Source organism: Rhinatrema bivittatum, chromosome 5, assembly GCF_901001135.1.
Source record: "Rhinatrema bivittatum chromosome 5, aRhiBiv1.1, whole genome shotgun sequence".
NCBI classification, from domain to species: Eukaryota; Metazoa; Chordata; class Amphibia; order Gymnophiona; family Rhinatrematidae; genus Rhinatrema; species Rhinatrema bivittatum.
Window position 1 is genome coordinate 123,053,885 of NC_042619.1, and position 18,433 is coordinate 123,072,317.

General features: G+C 46.6%; 1 protein-coding gene across 2 annotated transcripts in view; it reads right to left on the bottom strand.

Annotated features, from left to right (window-relative positions):
* Positions 1 to 18,433, bottom strand: part of RB1 (RB transcriptional corepressor 1) — a 483,267-nt gene that overhangs the window by 416,582 nt on the left and 48,252 nt on the right. For both annotated transcript variants that reach the window (XM_029602868.1, XM_029602867.1), the window contains exons 5-6: positions 13,193 to 13,231; positions 11,019 to 11,086 (exon numbers count right to left, since the gene is read on the bottom strand). In XM_029602868.1, the coding sequence (XP_029458728.1) occupies positions 11,019 to 11,086; positions 13,193 to 13,231 (107 nt within the window). The remainder of the gene's footprint in view (positions 1 to 11,018; positions 11,087 to 13,192; positions 13,232 to 18,433) is intronic.

An 18,433-nucleotide genomic window follows, 5' to 3' on the forward strand; every position in this document is an offset into this window, starting at 1 on the left:
AAATGAATGATTCATGAAGTTGCAGCACTCAATTTAATGAATTCTGCAGATAATTTACTCGCTACAATGGCACTCAGAGCAACATGTTAACACAGCTTAGTAAACAAAGCCCAAAAATCATTAATGCCTATAAATAAACAAGGAAAGTAATTGAGTAGCAATACACAATACGACTCTAACATTAAATTACTACAGAAAAGTCCACTTACACAAATATCACAGCCATAATTGGAGATACAAACACTGTCTTCTGCTCAGCCTAACAACAGCCAGTGTTATGGACATGATATTCTGCCAACATATGTTGTCATATTACCATTTAGCCCAAACCCATCCATGAAACAAATGTTTTTGATTTCCCATATTTTGAATGCAATGCAAATACAAAGCACTTTCAAAAAGTCACTCAAATGAACAGATTATCAATACAGCAGAAAGTAAAATGCAATAGAACATTGAAATATTAGTTTGATATGCTGCCTTTCAAAATACTATCAAGGTGATGCACAATACATAAAACAAATACATCAGTCTCACAATTGATATTACTCAAACACGTTTTACAGTAAAAGCTGAGTAGAGTAAGGCAGTGGTCAGGGGTAAAGCAGAGTTGCTTACCTGTAACAGGTGATATCCAAGGACAGCAGGAAATTAGTCCTCACACGTGGGTGACATCATCAGATGGAGCCTGGCATGGGAAACTTTTGTCAAAAAGTTTATAGAAACTTTGACAGACCAACTGAGCATGCCCAGCATGCCACTATCCACGTGTCCATGCGGGGTTCCTCTCCAGTCTTATATCATAGAATTCGCAAAAAATAAAACAAACCTAAAGAAACCCAACTCCACGAGCAGTGGGCGGGTTTCAACAGGACCAACATCCTGCTGACCTTGGAGAACACCTGTTACAGATAAGCAACTCTGCTTTCTTCAAGGACAAGCAGGATGGTAGTCCTCACACATGGTTGAATGTGTAGCTACAGGCTGCTCCCAGACCTAAGGCGCGGCATTCAACAGGTGCAAACGTGCATAACTAGTGCTGCTATACCACTGGGAGAAAGCCTGCACCCGAACCAGGGCCTAAGGTAAGAAGATTTGGGTTTTATGGCTGAAAAAGATTCGGCGTACCGACTGACTGAAACAACTGTCATGTTGCCCATCTTTACCCAAATAGCAATGGGAGGCGAAGGTGTGGAGAGAACTCCAAATTGCCGCCCTGCAGATCTCGTGTACAGGTACCGCACGCAATTGAGCTACCGAAGCAGACATGGCTCGAACCGAATGAGCTTTGATATGGCCCTCCAGTTGAAGTCCTGCTTGTACATAGCAGAAAGCAATACAGTCCGCTAGCCAGTTGGACAAGGTCTGCTTGGATACTGCAACTCCCAACCTATTCTTGTCAAAGGAGACAAAAGGTTGCATGGACTGACGGCGAGACGCCATCCGATCCAGGTAAAAGATCAGGGCCCTTTTACAGTCTAGAGAGCGTGCAGGACACGCTTGCCCTGGTGGGAGTGTAGTCTTGGAAAAACTGTGGATAGGACAATGGATTGATTGAGATGGAACATCCGTGACCACCTCCGGAACGAACTTCGGATGCATATGCAAAACTACCTTATCATGGAAAAATTTCACATAAGTTAGGTGACCCTGCATGCTGAGGTGACTGCTACCAGGGAATTGACCTTCCAGGATAGGTATTTCAGGTCAAGAGATTTCAGGGGCTCAAATGTTGCTCTCATGAGATGAGTCAAGACCACGCTGAGGTCCCAGGAGACCGCTGGGGGTCATATTGGAGATTTAAGCTGCAGTAAACCTCGCATAAAATGCCCCACAACCAGATGGGTGGAGATGGACATGCCATCTGTCCCCTAATGATATGCCCCTATGGCACTAAGGTAAACTCTCATGGAGGTGGTCTTCAAGCCATCCTCAGACAGGTGCAACAGGTAGTCCCAAATGTCTTGGTGTAGAGCATGAGAACAGGTACAATCCATTCCCCTCACACCAAATCGAGAATCGTTTCCACTTGAGGTTGAAAGAGTTCCTCGTGGAAGGCTACCTGGACTCCACCAGCAGTCGAGATATGCCGTCTGAAAGACCCAGGGTTTGTAGGGTCACCTGGTCAGCATCCACGCTGAGAGAGACAAGGCTTGGAGGTTGGGGTGGTGTAGCCTGCCCTGATCCTGCATGATCAGGTCTGGAACAGATTGAAGGACATGAGGGCCATATCCTGTAGGAGTAGGAACCAGATCTGACGTGGCCAAAAGGCCACAATCAAGATCATGGTGCCTTGGTCATGTTGGAGTTTTTGGAGCATCTTCGAGACTAGCGGCAGCGAAGGATAAGCGTAGAGATGGCCAGTGCCCAGTGAATCAAGAAGGCATCTGACCCAAACCTCCCGCCTGCCTTGACCAGGAAGCAGAACCAATCCACTTTATTTTTGTCTGGAGAAGCGAAGAGATATATGTCTGGGGTTCCCCACAGGCGGAAGATGCAGTTTGCCGCAACCTGTTTCAGGGACCATTCATGGGGCCAGAAGGTCCAACTCAATGAATCCGCCAGGATGTTGTCCGTCTCTGGGAGGTACACGGCTCGGAGAAAAATACCCTGCAAGAGAGCCCAGGACCAGATCTGTACTACTTCCTAGCTTCCCACCTGCTTGATCAAGAACCACATCGCCACTTGATTGTCAGTTTGAACCAGAACCACCTTGTTGGCCAAGTGGTCCTGGAATGCCCTTAGGGCATTCCGGACTGCCCGGAGCTCCAGGAAATTGATCTGGAGATGTTGCTCCTGCAAGGACTAGTGGCCCTGGGTGCTGAATTCCACAACAGGGCCCCCCAACCTGTTTAAGAAGCATCTGTGGTGAGAGCAATTTGAGGCTGAGCAACCTGGAAAGGCATCCCCCTCTCCAGGTTGGGCAGGGTCTCCCCATCACACTGGAATTGCCAAAGTGGTGTGGTGACCAAGATGCGAGCTCGAAGATCCTGGGTGGCCTGGTACCACTGAGAGCGCAATGTCCACTGCGCCTGTGTAGCCGAGTGAAGGGCATGATATAGACCGTAACTGCCATATGCCCCAAAAGACAGAGGATCTGTTGCTCCAAGACACGATAGCAGCGGGAGATCACCCCCACCAGGGAAACCAGGCTCAACGCTTGGTCCTGGGGCAGGAAGGCTTTTGTCTGGACCGTATCGAAACTGGCCCCAATGAAGTCCAACTGCAGTGACGGAAGAAGTTGGGACTGGGTAGTTGATCAGGAACCCCAGGTCCTCCAGAGCATGTATGGTGAAGTGCAGAAAATGCAATGTTCCCTGTCTGGAGTCACTCTTAATAAGCTAATCATCGAGGTAGGGGAAGACATGCACTCTCCTCCTGAGATAAGCCCCCACCACCACCAGGCATTTTGTGAAAACTCAGGGTGCCGATGCGACGTCGAAAGGCAGGATCAGATACTGGTAGTGCTCCCCTCCTACCAGGAAGTGGAGGTACTTTCAATCCCCGGGAGAAATGGGAATATGGGCATTCACGTCTTTGAGATCGAGGGAGCAGAACCAATCTCCCATCCTGAGGAGAGGGATTAGAGTTCCCAACAAGACCATTTTGAATTTTTCTCTGACGAGAAAGCGGTTCAGCACCATTAGATCTAGTATGGGGCGAAGGCCACCGGTTTTCTTGGGAATCAGGAAATATCTGGAGTAGAACCCATCGTCCTGCTGACTTGGCGGCACTGGTTCAACTGCTCGAGTCATTAAGAGGCTCTAACCGAAATATTTGCAGATTCTCTGTAGATCTCCACCGGGGGCATGGAGAAGACAGTGGAGGAGTCCGTTGGAAACGCAATCTGTATCCCCGCCAAATGATGGATAGGACCCATTGGACCGAGGTGACAAACTATTGGTCAGCAAAAATTGTAGGTGGCCCCCCCCCACTGGAGGGTCGATGCTCTGGGGTAGGGATCGCTGGCTCAAACTCCCCCGCCTCCAGTCAAAACCCCGTGGCAGGGCTCTGTTGTGGAGTGGGGGGTGATCGAGGGGCACATACCTGTCTTGCCCTAGCTGGTGCCTGTTGGGGTCTCGCTCTAGACACTGGCAGCTAATACTTCTGTAGCCAGTCAAATGGGCGTCTTGTGTAGTGCCAGGATGGGTTTTTGCCTGAGGACTGAGGGTCCGAGGTGCTGGCCAATAACTGCTGAAGGGTTTTGGTTTTTTTTGTTTTGTTTTTTTTAAGGCAGCTTCCACCACCACCAACTGGTGTGGAAGTTGAGGGGTTTCAAATCCTATGATGGGTTGGACCAGATACACAGAGTCAGTCTTCAGGTTCACTGGAGGGATGGAGATGGGGCTTTCCCAGAGCCAAACAACCAACTCTTTGAATATGTTGTGCACAAGCACAGCCACCACTTCTTTAGGAGCATCAACGAATTGTAAGACCTCCAACATTTTATGCCTGGAATCCTGCTCTGTTAAGAGCTGGAAAGGCACTGATTCTGCCATGGCCTTTACAAACCCAGAAAAGGTCAAATCCTCTGGTGGGGATTTACGCCCCTCCTCTGGGGAGAGGGTTCAGAAGGTAAGTCCTCGTCCTCAGTAGAGGAAAAGGACCACTCCCCCTCCCAAGGATCATAAGGGGCATTATCCTCACTCTGAGTGCCCACAGATGCTTTAGGTAGAGCCCTCTGCAGGGTTTTGTGCCGCGACCCTGATGGTCTTGGTGGCACTGGAGATACTGGTGTAGGCACCAAAGGTCCTATAGGCAACAGGAGTGCTGGGGGAAAAATCGTTGGCTCCGAGGGCATAGACTCCAAAGGCCCCAGGAGGGCTAGCACCAGTTGGGGTGCCTTGCATGGCAATGGCGCCATCGCTCCCAACAGTCCTTCCTCATCAGAGGAGTCACTCACCAAAATAACAGTCGGTGGAAGCTGCAACAATGCTCCCTTTGATAATGAAGGGGCTCAGGTCATCAGGGCACACTACGTCTGTAAGACGCCAAGCAGCAAGACCAGCCGCTTTAACAAAGGCGCAAGCACCGATGGAGTCAGCTCCTGTGGCAGTCCTGGTGATACTGGTGGCTTGACGCCTTGCAGAGCCCGGCCAACAGCCAGCCGCTCACGTCTCTCCAAATCCTCCTCAAAGGCCGCCAAGGATAGGACAGCTGAAGGAGGAGGAGGAGATGGCAAAATCAGATCGACCCCAGAATCGTGAGGGGAAATCTGAACCCTTCACCGGTATCGGTGGGGATCACAGTGGTCCTTCGGGCTGTTTTTGCTAAGCAAGATATCCTCAGTCCGGGATTGTCTTTGGGGTCAGCAAGGATAATGCTGACGCCTTCCCACCATCCAAAGCCTGCGACGAGGACTTGTGGCAATGTTTCCTGGGTTTTTCCTGATGCTTGGCCTGTTCCTTCCCCGGAGCCGAGGGAGATGGCAAGGAACCCAACCTGGAACGCGAGGACACCGATCTTGGACGGTCCCCTGCACCTATTTCCAAGCTGGGGACCAGTAGCGGAGGAAATACCAAACGGGTTGAGACTGAGATCTCCTTACCCTTTGGCGTCAAAGTGCCTGATGCTGATGTCGACGGTTCCAATTTCTTGGCACCAAACAATTTCTCCATTTTATCGAGGCGTGCTCAATGCCCTTTGGGGAGTCATCTGGGTACAAGATCGCAGCCATGGACATCATGTAACGTCCCCAGGCACAAGACACATACCTCATGGGGGTCCATGATGGACATGATCCAGGGGCACTGGGGACAACAGCGGAAGCCAGGTGACACCATGGGAAAAAGAATGCGGTGTGCGGTCGGTGCCCAGCAGCCACCGAGAGGTGGCACTATTGGGAATAGACAGCAAACTACGAGAAAACTTACTGCAGTGCCCAAGAAAATACTCCGAAAAACACAGAGGGACCTGACAGGACTCGGGATGATAAAAGGGAGATAGTTTTCCACAGAAAAGAGCGCAAGCTACACAGCCGCAAGGCCTCAGCTTCGCGGAAAAAGAGAGAATGAAGAGGGACCCCCCGTGGATCGTGGCATGCTTAGTGTGTCTGTGACAAAAGTTTTCTGTGCTGGACTCCAGTTGATGTCGCCCATGTGTGAGAACTACAATCCTGTTTGTCCTTGGAGAATACTGGGTACGGGTTAAGAGTAGAAGAGCAAAACACTGAAGATGGCATTACCCTTCATCTGATGCTAAGATATGAGGATGGAGCCAAAAAGGGAGACGGAAGATAGAGGTAGGATAGCCAGGGTTGCCGACAAACTCTGTGTCATAAAAGACAGACTCAGCTAGTCCTGGTTTTACTCTACAGCATCTATGGACTTGTGGTCCTGCTTAGAGAAAACGGAACTATAATACCCACAAACACAGTAGGATAAAACCAGAATGGACTAAGCCCATCTTTTCCTATATGGAGCTTGACACAACTACAGGAAGCTGAAAAAGTTGGAAGTGCAGTTACTCAAAACAGGTTGATGAGTTAAAACATGCAGCGTCGTTCTAAGAATGAAGAGATACACAAGTGGCACCATCAGAATGACAGCCAATATGGAAGGAGGAAATGAGATGGTCTAGGATAAGGTATCCAGAGACAAGGAATGGGGTACACCGCCGAAAAAGGGCCTCACTACAGTAAACAGAGTTGTTAGGTACATCAGAGTGAAACCAACAGGAAGGAAGCGGAAACCTCAAAATAATGTTCAAAGCAGTCAAGCAGAATTCATTTGTGAATTGTGTTAAAGGCAGCTACACTGAAGGAAAACTAAGAGGGTGGTTTAATATCTTCAGTCAGCACAGAGAGGGGAGGTAACCATTAAGTTGTCCATATTCAGCACATTTGTCTAGCTAAGGGCCTGATTCACTCAGGTTTTTCTTTCATTCTGTGTCTATGAGAAAAAAAGCTTAGTCAATCAAGACCTAAGTTTAGCACTTAGATGGATAAATGCTAGGATTTAAAAATCCTTTCGCTCTGACTGCCCCTAAAAAGTTATCTGGCTATATCAGGGGCAGTCCAAGGGCATTCTGGGGTGAGCGCCATTATCTCACTAACAGGGTCATTTACTAAAACGCAATGGGCCGTTATAGCGATAACTGCAATGCAACGATAAAATTAAAATGAGGGGAGGGTTTAGGGCAGGGTTTAAAAACTTTTGGGCAATGTTTAACACATTATTGCCGGCAGTAGCACCAGAAATAGCTATACCTTTTGCAGGGGCACTATGGGGGCGATAGTGTGCAGGCCGCACACTATCGCCCCCCTGCCCCTTTTTTTTTTCCAACTCATCATTCCGCTATAATTATAGTGGAATGATGAATCTTGGGGAAAGTTAGCCGGATAACTTTAGGTGACCTAAAGAGCGGACCTAAAGTTAGCCAGATAAACATATCCTGCTAACTTTAAAACCTATTTATTTAAAAACTTACAGCCAGAGATCCAAGATGGCGGTGGTATGAGAGGTGTCAGAGCTAGGAGTTCTGCAGCGTCTGTCTACTAACCTTCTTTTTTGGATCTGGAGCGGCGTGGAAACAATGCCGCACACCAAACGAAAGGGCAGGGTCAGACAGGACGCCTCGATCCCCGTAAGACCCTCGTCGATTCAGACGACGCTGACAGGATTCTACCTGCAAGCAGAGTTCGTGACCCCGGAGAGTCCCGCGATAGCGGCTGGTAGAGAGCAAGCACCGCCGCTTTTGGGAGAGGTCAGTCTAAGTCCCGGGGCTCCAACAATTCCTTTACCACCGAGGAGTGTCGCAACCATCATTGACCCAGGCTCTACCCTTTGACGGATGGCGTCTTTGGAGGCAAGCTCAATCGAGGAGGAACAAGTGGCAGGATTGGTGACGACAGAAGTGGGTGGAGGCCCGAAATCTTCCTCCCCTCGGGTGGAAAGTTCTCTCGGCAGTAGCCGAGTAAGTACCGGCGGAGAAACAGCAGCTGCCGGAAGAAGGGAGTCTACTCTGCTCCTAGGGAACCAGGACCTGCAGGGATTTTCTCTACCCTAATCGGTAACTTTTTTACCATTTTCACCTATAGAGAAACCTAAAAAACTGTTACTATGGACATATTATGGGAAGCAATTGTTTCACTGCAAAGCAATATTGCAAATTTAAACGTGAATATAAAAGAAATGCGAACTGTTCTATATAATATAAATCCATCTGTGATTAAACACTCAGAGACTTTGGAGAAGGTAGAAGGGGAGATAAATCAAATTTAAAAAGTCCAAGCATCGATTATACAAGGAGAATCTTTGTTGACTAGAAAAGTTGAAAATCTAGAAAATAACATCAGATATACAAACCTTAGGATTATAAATTTCCCAAAATGTAAGCTTGTCTCCCCGAAAGAGCAATTAAAGAACTACTTCCAAGAGGTACTATTATTGCCATTTGAAATCTACCATAAGTATCAAGTGCATATTTTATATCATGGAAGAATGCAAGAGAAACAGAGAATCAACCAATGGAAGAGGCTACGTTGAATGTAACAGAATTACTTGAAACATCTTATAGTTCCCAGGTGGAAAAGAGAGGTACTCTCCTGGTTAAATTTACCCTTTCATTGGATAGGGATAAAGTCTTAAAATTGTTTCTGTCTAAAAGAACCTCTCTTTACCTGGGACAAAAATTATGGATCTACCCAGACGTTTCTGAAGAAACTCAATTAAGACTGAAAAAATTCCTAGTCCTAGCAAATCAAGCAAGAACTTTTGGAATTCAATTAGCGATGTTTCCGTGTAAGTGTATCATGCGTATTGATGGTATAAGATATGTCTATTATGAACCAGATCAGCTAGAGAAGTTCTTGGAGGCCCGTTGGAACCAAAGGGATGACATCAGAATTTCATCTCCCGTATAGTTGGAATGAGTGATAAATAACTTTGCTAACTCTCATCATGTTTTGGTAAAAAGTTAATTTGAAATTTAAAATTGCTCTAGTATTGGATCTCCTATTGTTTTGTAACAAGGAAATAAGAAATAGATATTCTGTGGTAAATATATTGAGATGTAATTTATAGAAACTTATTTCCTGGGTTTTTTTTTATGTTCAATGTAAATTGAATATTTAAAATTGAATTATGAAAAAATAAAATTTAAAAAAAAAAAAAAAAAAAACCAACTTACAACCAAAGTCGTTCTAAACAGTTAAAAAAAAAAAAAAAAAAGACAAATTACAAAAATAAAATAAGACCATAATAAAAAAAGCTCAATTTATGACTTAGATGGGTGATCAAGCCATCAAACAAAATGCTAAACTAAAGAAATAAACCTTCATTTGTTTTGAAACTTTTATCATCAGATAATGCCCTCACAGGTTCTGGATATAAACTCCACAGGGAGGGCCCAATAATAGAAAACATACATTTTCAAGATTCCTGCAGACTTAACAGTCTCTCCAAGGACGAGAGGGTACCTTTCTTAAAATTTTCTCAGAGAGATAACTGTGATATATTTAGTGCCTGCGCCTCTGAATGTCCCAGCTAAGCTAGCCTGATAAGTTTATCAGGCTAACTTTCCTAGCTAGCCAGCATGTGAATATGGACCTTGAAGTATTCATACAAGAGCTATCCAAGTGTTCTCTCAGCAGTAAAAAGTGCAAAGAGCTGTACAACCACTGGATCATTAAAAAGCCTTTACATTGAATGCTTGTTTAAACGCAAATAAGCCTACTGAGACACACAAGTATTAAACAGTTTTGGCTATAAACATGTATTATTTCAACCCAGGTGTTTGCTGAAGAGAGACATGTATGTATCAGCTACTTATATATTCTGCAACCTGATGTTAGTGATATCATCACTAGTAACTACAGTGATTTAAAATATCAAGCTGACTGTTTACTGGCCCTCATGTCTTCAAGACTTAAAATCCCACGGCTTCTGTGTTTTTGTTCTAATATTTTATTTCTTCTATTTTTGTCAGACGTTTGGAATACAAAGGTCTGCATGTCACTAAACCACATCACAATCCGGATTATCCTTTTCCCAGGAGTCCACTCTTCAGCTGTTTGTGCTCAGCTCATGCATGCCACACTATCACTGTAATGTCAGCATGGGGTTCTCAACCACAGTAGAAGCCCAAATTATTTTTGATTAAAAAAAAATAAAATAAAATGATGGGCATGGCTCGGTAAAAAAGAGCTTTTCAAAACTTGAAACACCAAGAGATGGCAAATGAAAATCAGAACCAAAAAAAGGTCTACGGGTGCTAATGAACCCACAGTGCGGCCAGGCCCTGCAGGAAGCCTCCTTTTGAAAGCATGCTGGCAGGTCCATAGCTATAAGCTACCAGCGCACCCCGCACTGGGTTTCAAAACTGCCTCCAGAATGCGAGAAAAGCGTTCATAAAATCAAGCTCTTAATTATCTAAAATATTTTTTGTTTCCTCCAGTGCTGCTGCTTCAAAAGTTTTGTTCCACAGATAACACACGTGGAGCTCAGCAGATACGTCACTGTTAAAATGTGTAGGCACTGCATGGAAAGGGGAGGAAAGCTGAAGAGTGAAGGAGATGATCAAGGACACGTAGGCTTGAGATAATTCTTCCAAAACAACATAAGAACATAAGAACATGCCATACTGAGTCAGACCAAGGGTCCATCAAGCCCAGCATCCTGCTTCCAACAGTGGCCAATCCAGGCCATAAGAACCTGGCAAGTACCCCAAAACTAAGTCTATTCCATGTTACCGTTGCTAGTAATAGCAGTGGCTATTTTCTAAGTCAACTTAATTAATAGCAGGTAATGGACTTCTCCTCCAAGAACTTATCCAAACCTTTTTTAAACCCAGCTACACTATCTGCACTAACCACATCCCCTGGCAACAAATTCCAGACTTTAATTGTGCGTTGAGTGAAGAAGAACTTTCTCTGATTAGTTGTAAATGTGCCACATGATTAGTGCAAAAGAGTTCAGAAATTGTGCTTCACTCAAATGCAAAATAATTTGGCCCTGCTCATGCAAGTTTTCTCTAGCCAAAGGTCAGAAAGATTCCTAGATTTTATTCAGAGAATTTACCTTTTGCAAGCAGAAATGTGATCCAAGAAACCTTCATAATCAATGTGGGATTTATATCCACAGAAGCCCTACAAAGCAACCACAGAAATAAGATGTGATCAGTTTCACAATAATCTGACAATTGAGAATTAATTTTATACTTATTTTTTCAGCCCTGCAGTTTCCTCTTGCTCCTTAACTCTTCGAGCTCAGAGTTGGCCCCTACTAGAGCTGTAATACCATGAAGCACAAAGGAAAGCACCTAATGTCAGGTTTATGGTACCATGCTTTCTCTCTATATATTGAAGTATCTGTAGGCATTTTTTCACAATTTTCATACAAATATAGCAGCGTGGCTGCAGTGTGAGTCCAATTGAATGCACTGAATTCAAGGTGAACACAGACAATTCTACAAGGTGATACCTTTTCACTGGACCCAGTGAACATATTTCTCGCCTAGCTTTCAGGAGCTACCACTCCCTTTTATCAGATCCAAACAGCCCAGCATCCCTGTTTCCAACAGAGGCCAAACCAGGCCACAAGAACCTGGCAATTACCCAAACAACACTCAGATTTCAAGCTCATGCATCTTTCGTGAGCAAAATCAAAATGTTTAGCACACCAACTTCCTGTATCCTGAAAACAGAATTCAAAGCTCAGGAAGTCTGCATTTCTGAACGAGTTGCCAGTCGGTCAGCTGATAGTAGACAGCAATGCTCCTATTGTCTGGGAATGTATGAACAGGAAACAGAACATCTACGCCTAAGAGATCAGGCAGTAACTACTAGCAGGAAAAGGGATTTTAGTCAGAAGGCTTGGAGTCATGGAGTAACCATGTACAGGGAACCCAAAAGGTGAAAGCAACCCAGGGCGATCTGTCAGACAGATTCAATAAGGTGCATTCAAGAAGAACGCACGATGCCGCAAGGAGTTTTACGTACAAAACGTGCGTCTGAAACTGAGCGTCCTGCTTGCTTGGAAATCCCATGCAAATAAGGACATTATGCATTACCTCCCCCCCCCCCCCCATGGCAGAGAAGTGCACTGGCCTAATCCAGGCACTCAGTGCTGGAAATGTTACTCCTGGTCAGAGATGAACTAAAGTTTCCAGCCCCGAGGCTCAGCGAGTTAGAAATTGCCAACTCCTCTTTTAAATGAAAAGTGATGTCAGAAGAGCACAATTTGTTTTCTGTCTCCCCCCTTCCCCCTTTTTTTTTTTTTTTTGCAGACCCTTTCCTTAGGCACAGCAGATCTTTGGTTTTATTTTACCTGTCGCCCAGAAAAGTCCCCAGAAAGTAGCACAGACCAGGAGCCATATCCTCCCGCTGCCACCAGGGCTGCCTGAAACATGGGAAAGGGCAGAGCAGAGGTCCCGGCTCCTGCCGAAATCCACCCCCCCTCCTCCCCTTTCCTTACCCTGGGTGTAGACTCCGCGTGAAGCTGCCACCAAAAAAACCAGCCCCAGCCCCCTCCTCCCCTCAGACCGACAGTCTGCGCTGAATGTACATTTTAACTGGGTATCCGCACAGTTTAACACCCAATGCATTAGCATGGCATTAGCTTACTGCATCAAGAATTTAAAAAAAAATGTAGTTTGGGGATTCGGATACCGTGCACTGAATTTTAGGGCAGTTTCAGCGCTCAGCTTTCTGCATCGGCCCATTATCAGCTTTCCAGAAAAAACTGCCCAACACGCTGCAATAGAATAAGTTTCAGATGTGCACATCAGAAGAAGGGATCTTGAGCCTATACAAATCCCCTCAGGATTATTCTTATACAGGCTCATGAAAAGGCAGCACAGCTGGCAAAAGGCTCCAGGAGCCTCCCGGCAGATACAGACACTAGAAGGCTGTATTGCAACGGGATGCAAACGCTCACCCATTTCAAAGTTCCAGCCTCTCCGTCGGCTTTTCACCTATCTGCTGCTCAGAGAGCCTGAAACGTGACCGATGTTTTGATTCACAGCCCTGGAACCTGCTGGTACCTTTGAGGGGTTGCTTCAGGGCCTTTCAGAATAAACAGACACTATAAAGGCCTGCGATTTTTCACGGTAAATAGCCAAAGGATCTGTTTTGTACAAAGAGTATTTCAAGTAATAAATGTTGAGTAGTCCCTGGAACCTTAAATATTTGTCTTTATTAAAATACGAAACTTCTCTAACTCTGCAGTTACTTCTGTTCAGAAGAGAAACTTACTCCGGACTGGATCCTGTCATAAATATATGATCAAAAGTCCTGAAAAAGAAAAAATGGACACTGTTTAGACTGCAGTACTTTACAATAAGTATCATCCAATGCTTTCTTTGATAATTTGAAACTCTATTTGCTGTGAGCGCTCTAAAACACACAAAGCAAGAAAGAAGGCCCCCCCCCCCCCCCAGTATAATCCAACGTGTACAGGTCATTCTAGAACATTCCTCTCGTGGGTCATGCTGTTTCCTTTCTGCCTGCATAACCTGCTCTATGTTCTGAGCTTTCAGCTTGCCTAGCGACAGACCCATCTCTTTTTCACAAAGTTGAGGCAGCACAGGGCCTCACAAAACTGGAGTTCTGAACTGGCCTCATGGCTCAAGAGACTCCGGGTACAAACCTGCTGTTCCTGTTCATACCTCAGATCAGTCCAGACAAGTGGGTTTATGCATCCCTACCAGCAGATGGAGGCAGAGAACAAAAACTTGCACTGCTATAACTCAAGAGTGCCACTTGCAGTCCCTCAGTATTTCTCTGTCTCCAGCAGATGGTAGAGCTGCAAACCTGCAGTCTCTCTAGTTTCAAAAAAGAAAAAGGGAGGGGGAGATTTCGGCTTCTTGATTCCTTCGTGGGCCATCCCTCGGGTAGAGCAGGGCGAGTGGGAGGGTTGGTGATCCCTGTTCTGGCTCGACCCTTCTAGTCAGGGGCGGGGGGATAGAGGTGAAAGCCGGAGAGTCCTGGTTCCCTCACCCCCTTCTGGGTCCCTGACATCCTCAGTGCTCAGCCTCCTTCCAGAAGCAGGGAAGTATTTTGGTTTGCTTCCCTTTCCTGGTCTCTGTGTGTGTTTTTCTTTAAGTTTGAAAAAAAAAAACAACCCCAGGAACATAGCTGCAGCAGGAGTAGGGCTGAAGCACCAGTTGAGCAACTGAATTATTTCTTTGCCGGGAGGTAGGTAAGGGTGATAGAGGCCGAATTTGCCGGACAGCTCCGCTGTTAATTTGCATCAGCAGGAGCTATTTTTAGGCCTGATCACGCCAGCATGCCATCTCCCGTGCAGCGCGGCAAAGTTTGTCACAGCTGTGAATTGAAACGGGCTCGCCTCAATTCAACCGTGTTCTGCCTGGAATGCATCTGGGGGGTGGGGGCTGGGACCTCTGTGGGAGCAGGAGCACAAAGTAGGCTGGGCCGGTTCTGGAGACCTCTTGGGGGGGGGGGGGGGGGGGGGAAGGAGCCGGCAGCCATTTTGTCTGCATGTACCGGGAGTCAGGCTGCTGTTTCAGAGTCTCAAGATTTCCCTCCCATGCTGTTTCCCACTGAGCAGGACTCTGCTGGTGGCAGTGGAAGGGAAGAGCTTCAAGGGGACGTGGACCAGGACCCTTGTTCTTCAGATCCAGAGGCTTTTTCAGCAGATTTTGTCCTTCTCCTCCATAGGGCCTATTTAGCCAGGAAGGAAGCAGGGACCAAGAGGCCTTTACCCAGGAGGCCAAGAAGCCTAGGAATCGTAGGCAGGCCGATTTGGGAGGAATCTTGTGGTCTTTGGATCTCAGGCAGTCCATGGTAGAGGATGACATGTCAGATGAGTCAGATGATCCAGATCTGACACAGGGAGGTCTGGTGGATCTGGACAAGGACCCTGTTAGCATATTGGTGGATCCAATGCAAGATCTGGACCGGGATCCTGTTGGTGCGTTGGGGGATCCAATGCAGGATCAGGACAAGGTTCTGATTGCGGACGGTGACAATCCATGGTGGTCTGCCTGTTCCATAGGGATGAGCTGGGCCCGCTAATTCCCCAGGTGCTGGATGAGTTGGGGATTAAGGTCACTCAGGAAGATTCAGATAATGAGGGTGCAAAACTGGCCCTTGAGGGGTTACAGGGCCCTTCTAAGGCCTTCCCATTGCCTAAGAAAGTGAAGAAGTTGAATTGGGAGTGGGAGTCTCCTGAAGTGGGCCTGAAGGAAGCCAGGACTATGGCTAAGTTATGTCCTTTGCCAGAAGGTACACCGGAGGCATGGAAGATTCCCAAGCTGGATGCGGCAGTTTCCGAGGTTACCAAGACGACGACCATCCCGGTTGCAGATTTGGCTGCTCTGAAGGATATCCAGGATAGGAAACTGGAATTTCTGCTGAAGAGGCTGTTTGAGGTTTCAGCTTTGAGCCTTCATGTGGCAGGTGTGCAGAAGCTTGATGCAGACAGCCTGCTTGTGCTGGGCTCAGAAGGCGCTCAATAAGTGGTCGGAGACGATGGCTGAGGTGGCTCAGGCTGCCCACTTGGAAGTGGGAGTAGCCTATGTGTGGGAGTGGAGTAATAGGCCTAGTGGTCAGAGCAATGGTTCCTGAACAAGGGAAGCCAGGGTTCAATTCCCACTCAGGGATTACTAAAGGCAAAAATAAATGCAGTGAGTAACCTTTTCCTTAACGCTGTCAATGAAACTCCAACATTACTCTCTGCTTCAATGGAAAAAGGTAACAGGGAAGGTGGCTTGTATGGCCAGCAGTTACTACCATAAGCTTGCTGGGCTAACTGGATGGAACATTTGGTCCTTTTCTGCCGTCATTTCTATGTGGCTGTCTCAGCACAATCTGGAGAAAGGGATGGATCTGGAAGTGCCCGACTGGGTTTGTCAAGGGAAATTAGCCCAGGGTCAGTGGTTGTCAGAGGAGGCGACCTGGTCCATCAATTGGCTGGAAACCAGTGCAGTGCGCGAAGCCTTACTGGTGTTTCTCCCGCTCAAGTCGGTGTGAGTGTTCTCAGACAATGCGACGACAGGGGCGTACACCAATTGTTAGGGCAGACCAAAGAGTTGTCTAGGAGTGCTGGAGGCGCAAGAACTGTTTGTTTGGGCAGAGAAACGTCTGGTAAGAAAAGCTGCTTCCCATGTGGTCGGAGTGGACAACGTGCAGGCGGACTTCCTCAGCAGACAGTGTCTGGATCTGGGGGAGTGGGAGTTGACGACAGAGGCCTTTGCCTTGATTCAGGCCAGGTGGGGCAGACCAGCGGTGGAACTCCAGGAAATGCAAAGATAAATCTGTTTCTCACTTACAGAAGGGGAGGTCGTATCAGAGGGCTTTGAAGCTCCCATACAACCTTGGCCGACATCTGTTGCTGTACGTTTCCACCATGGCCTCTCGTAGGTTGTGTGCTGTGAGTGCATTGAGCTTCATCCGGGCAAGATGATTCTGGTGGCACTCGAGTGGTCGCGCTGGCCGTGGGTTTGCGGACCTTCTTCGTCTAGCAGTGGATGGACCTGTTGCTTGACCTGTTGCAGCAGGGACCCGTATTTTCAGACCAGGTGGATCGCTTCTGTCTAGCAGCTTTGCTTTTGAGAGGTGTCAGCTCCGCTTGAAGGGTGAGTTGGAGCCTGTGATTGCGATTTTGCTTCAGGTGAGGAGGCCTTCCACGTCACTGGCTTATGTCCAAATGTGGAGAGTGTTCGAATCGTGGTGTTTACAGAACAAGGTACAGCCTTTGAAGGTGGAAGTTCGTGGCCTTTTCACACAGCAGCTTGGATAAAGGTTTGGCCTATAATTCCCTTCAGGTTCAGGTGGCAGCTTTAGGGTCCCTTCGAGGTAGGATTCAGGGAAGACCGTTGGCATCTCATCCAGATGTGGTTAGTTTCCTCAAGCGGGCAAAACATCTGCATTCTCCAGTTTGGAAGATTTGTCCAGCATGAAATCTGAATTTGCTGTGTGTCCTCGCTTTGAGCCAGTTAGGGCTTCTTTGAGGGATTTAACCCTGAAGGCTGTTTTCCTGATGGCTATCTGTTCAGCTAGAAGGATTTCTGAGCTGCAATCTTTGTCGTTTGGGATCCTTTCCTGCGCTTTTCGGAGGAGGGGGTTTCTTTACATACGGATCCCTTCCTTTTTGCCTAAAGTGGTTTCCTCCTTTCACCTTAACCAGGTGATCAAGCCACCGGGCTTTCTGAATTTGTCCGCAAATGCTCCTATGGCGAGGGATCTTCACTTATTGGATGTGCGACAAATTCTTTTGAAATATCTTAAGGTGACAAATGCCTTTCGGAGGTCTTATCATCTGTTTGTCCTATTCAGTGCAGCAAAAAAGGGAAATAAAGCTTCCAAGGGCACTATACCACGATGGTTAAAAGAAAAGAAGGCTTTGGCTTTCATCTGTAAGGGCCGGTTGGTATCGGAGGGGTTGAGAACGCATTTCACTAGGGCACAGGCAACCTCATGGGTGGAATGTCAACTGCTTTCTCCGTAGGAGATTTGTCGGGTGGCAACATGGTCTTTTCTTCACACTTTTGCCAAACATTACCGCTTGGATGTGCAGGAGCCAGAAGAGGCATCTTTTGGGGAAAGTGTGCTATGTGTGGGTCTTTCAAGTTCCCACCCAGAGTAGAGGGGCTTGGGTACATCTAAGACTGGACTGATCTGGGGTACGAACAGGAAAGGAAAATTGTTTCTTACCTGTTAATTTTTGGTCCTGAAGTACCACAGATTAGTCCAGAGACCCGTCCCTATATTTTGAAAGGCTTCCTCTCTGCTGGATATTGCTGAGCTGGTATGTGATATATTCATATTAGTAAGAAATGTATATAGTTTGGTATGTGCTTTGTGTTAGGTTAAGGGGGCCTAGTTTTCATGGGGCTCCAACTTTAGGTCTCTGTTCGCCCAAGGTTTATTGGGTTTATTAAGGTAGACCTATTGGCTTGAGTACATGTCAATACTGAGGGACTGCAGGTGGTACTATCAGTTATGTAGCAGTGCCTCAAAGTTTTGTTCTCTGCCTCCATCTACTGGTAGGGATGCATAAACCCACTTGTCTGGACTGATCTGTGATACTTCAGGAACAAAAATTAGCAGGTAAGAACCAATTTTCCTTTTGACCAGACTAGCAAGAGTGGGGCACGCTGCAGATGCAGTGAATTTGATCACAGGATTGGAGGGAAGGTACTATCACTGCTGTGACCACCACTGGCCAAAGGAGAAGCACTGAGGGCAAGTTTCAGGGAAAAACTTCCTTCCAGCCCTTCTGACTGGCCATGGCATCTGAGGTGGGTGCTACAAGCAGATGGAAAGAGGGCAGAAAAATATTTTTCTAAAAACTGGCGTTATTCAGATAACAGTGTAAAATAGTCATGAGTTGTGTAATTTATCATGGTTAATAGGTATTTTCTTCTTAACTTTAGAAAGCATCAATTACATTATTAGAGGTCTCCAAATAAAATCTTCAGTTAACTTGGTTTGGCACTTTACAGAAATGCCTAGTACAATCAATCCTAAGAT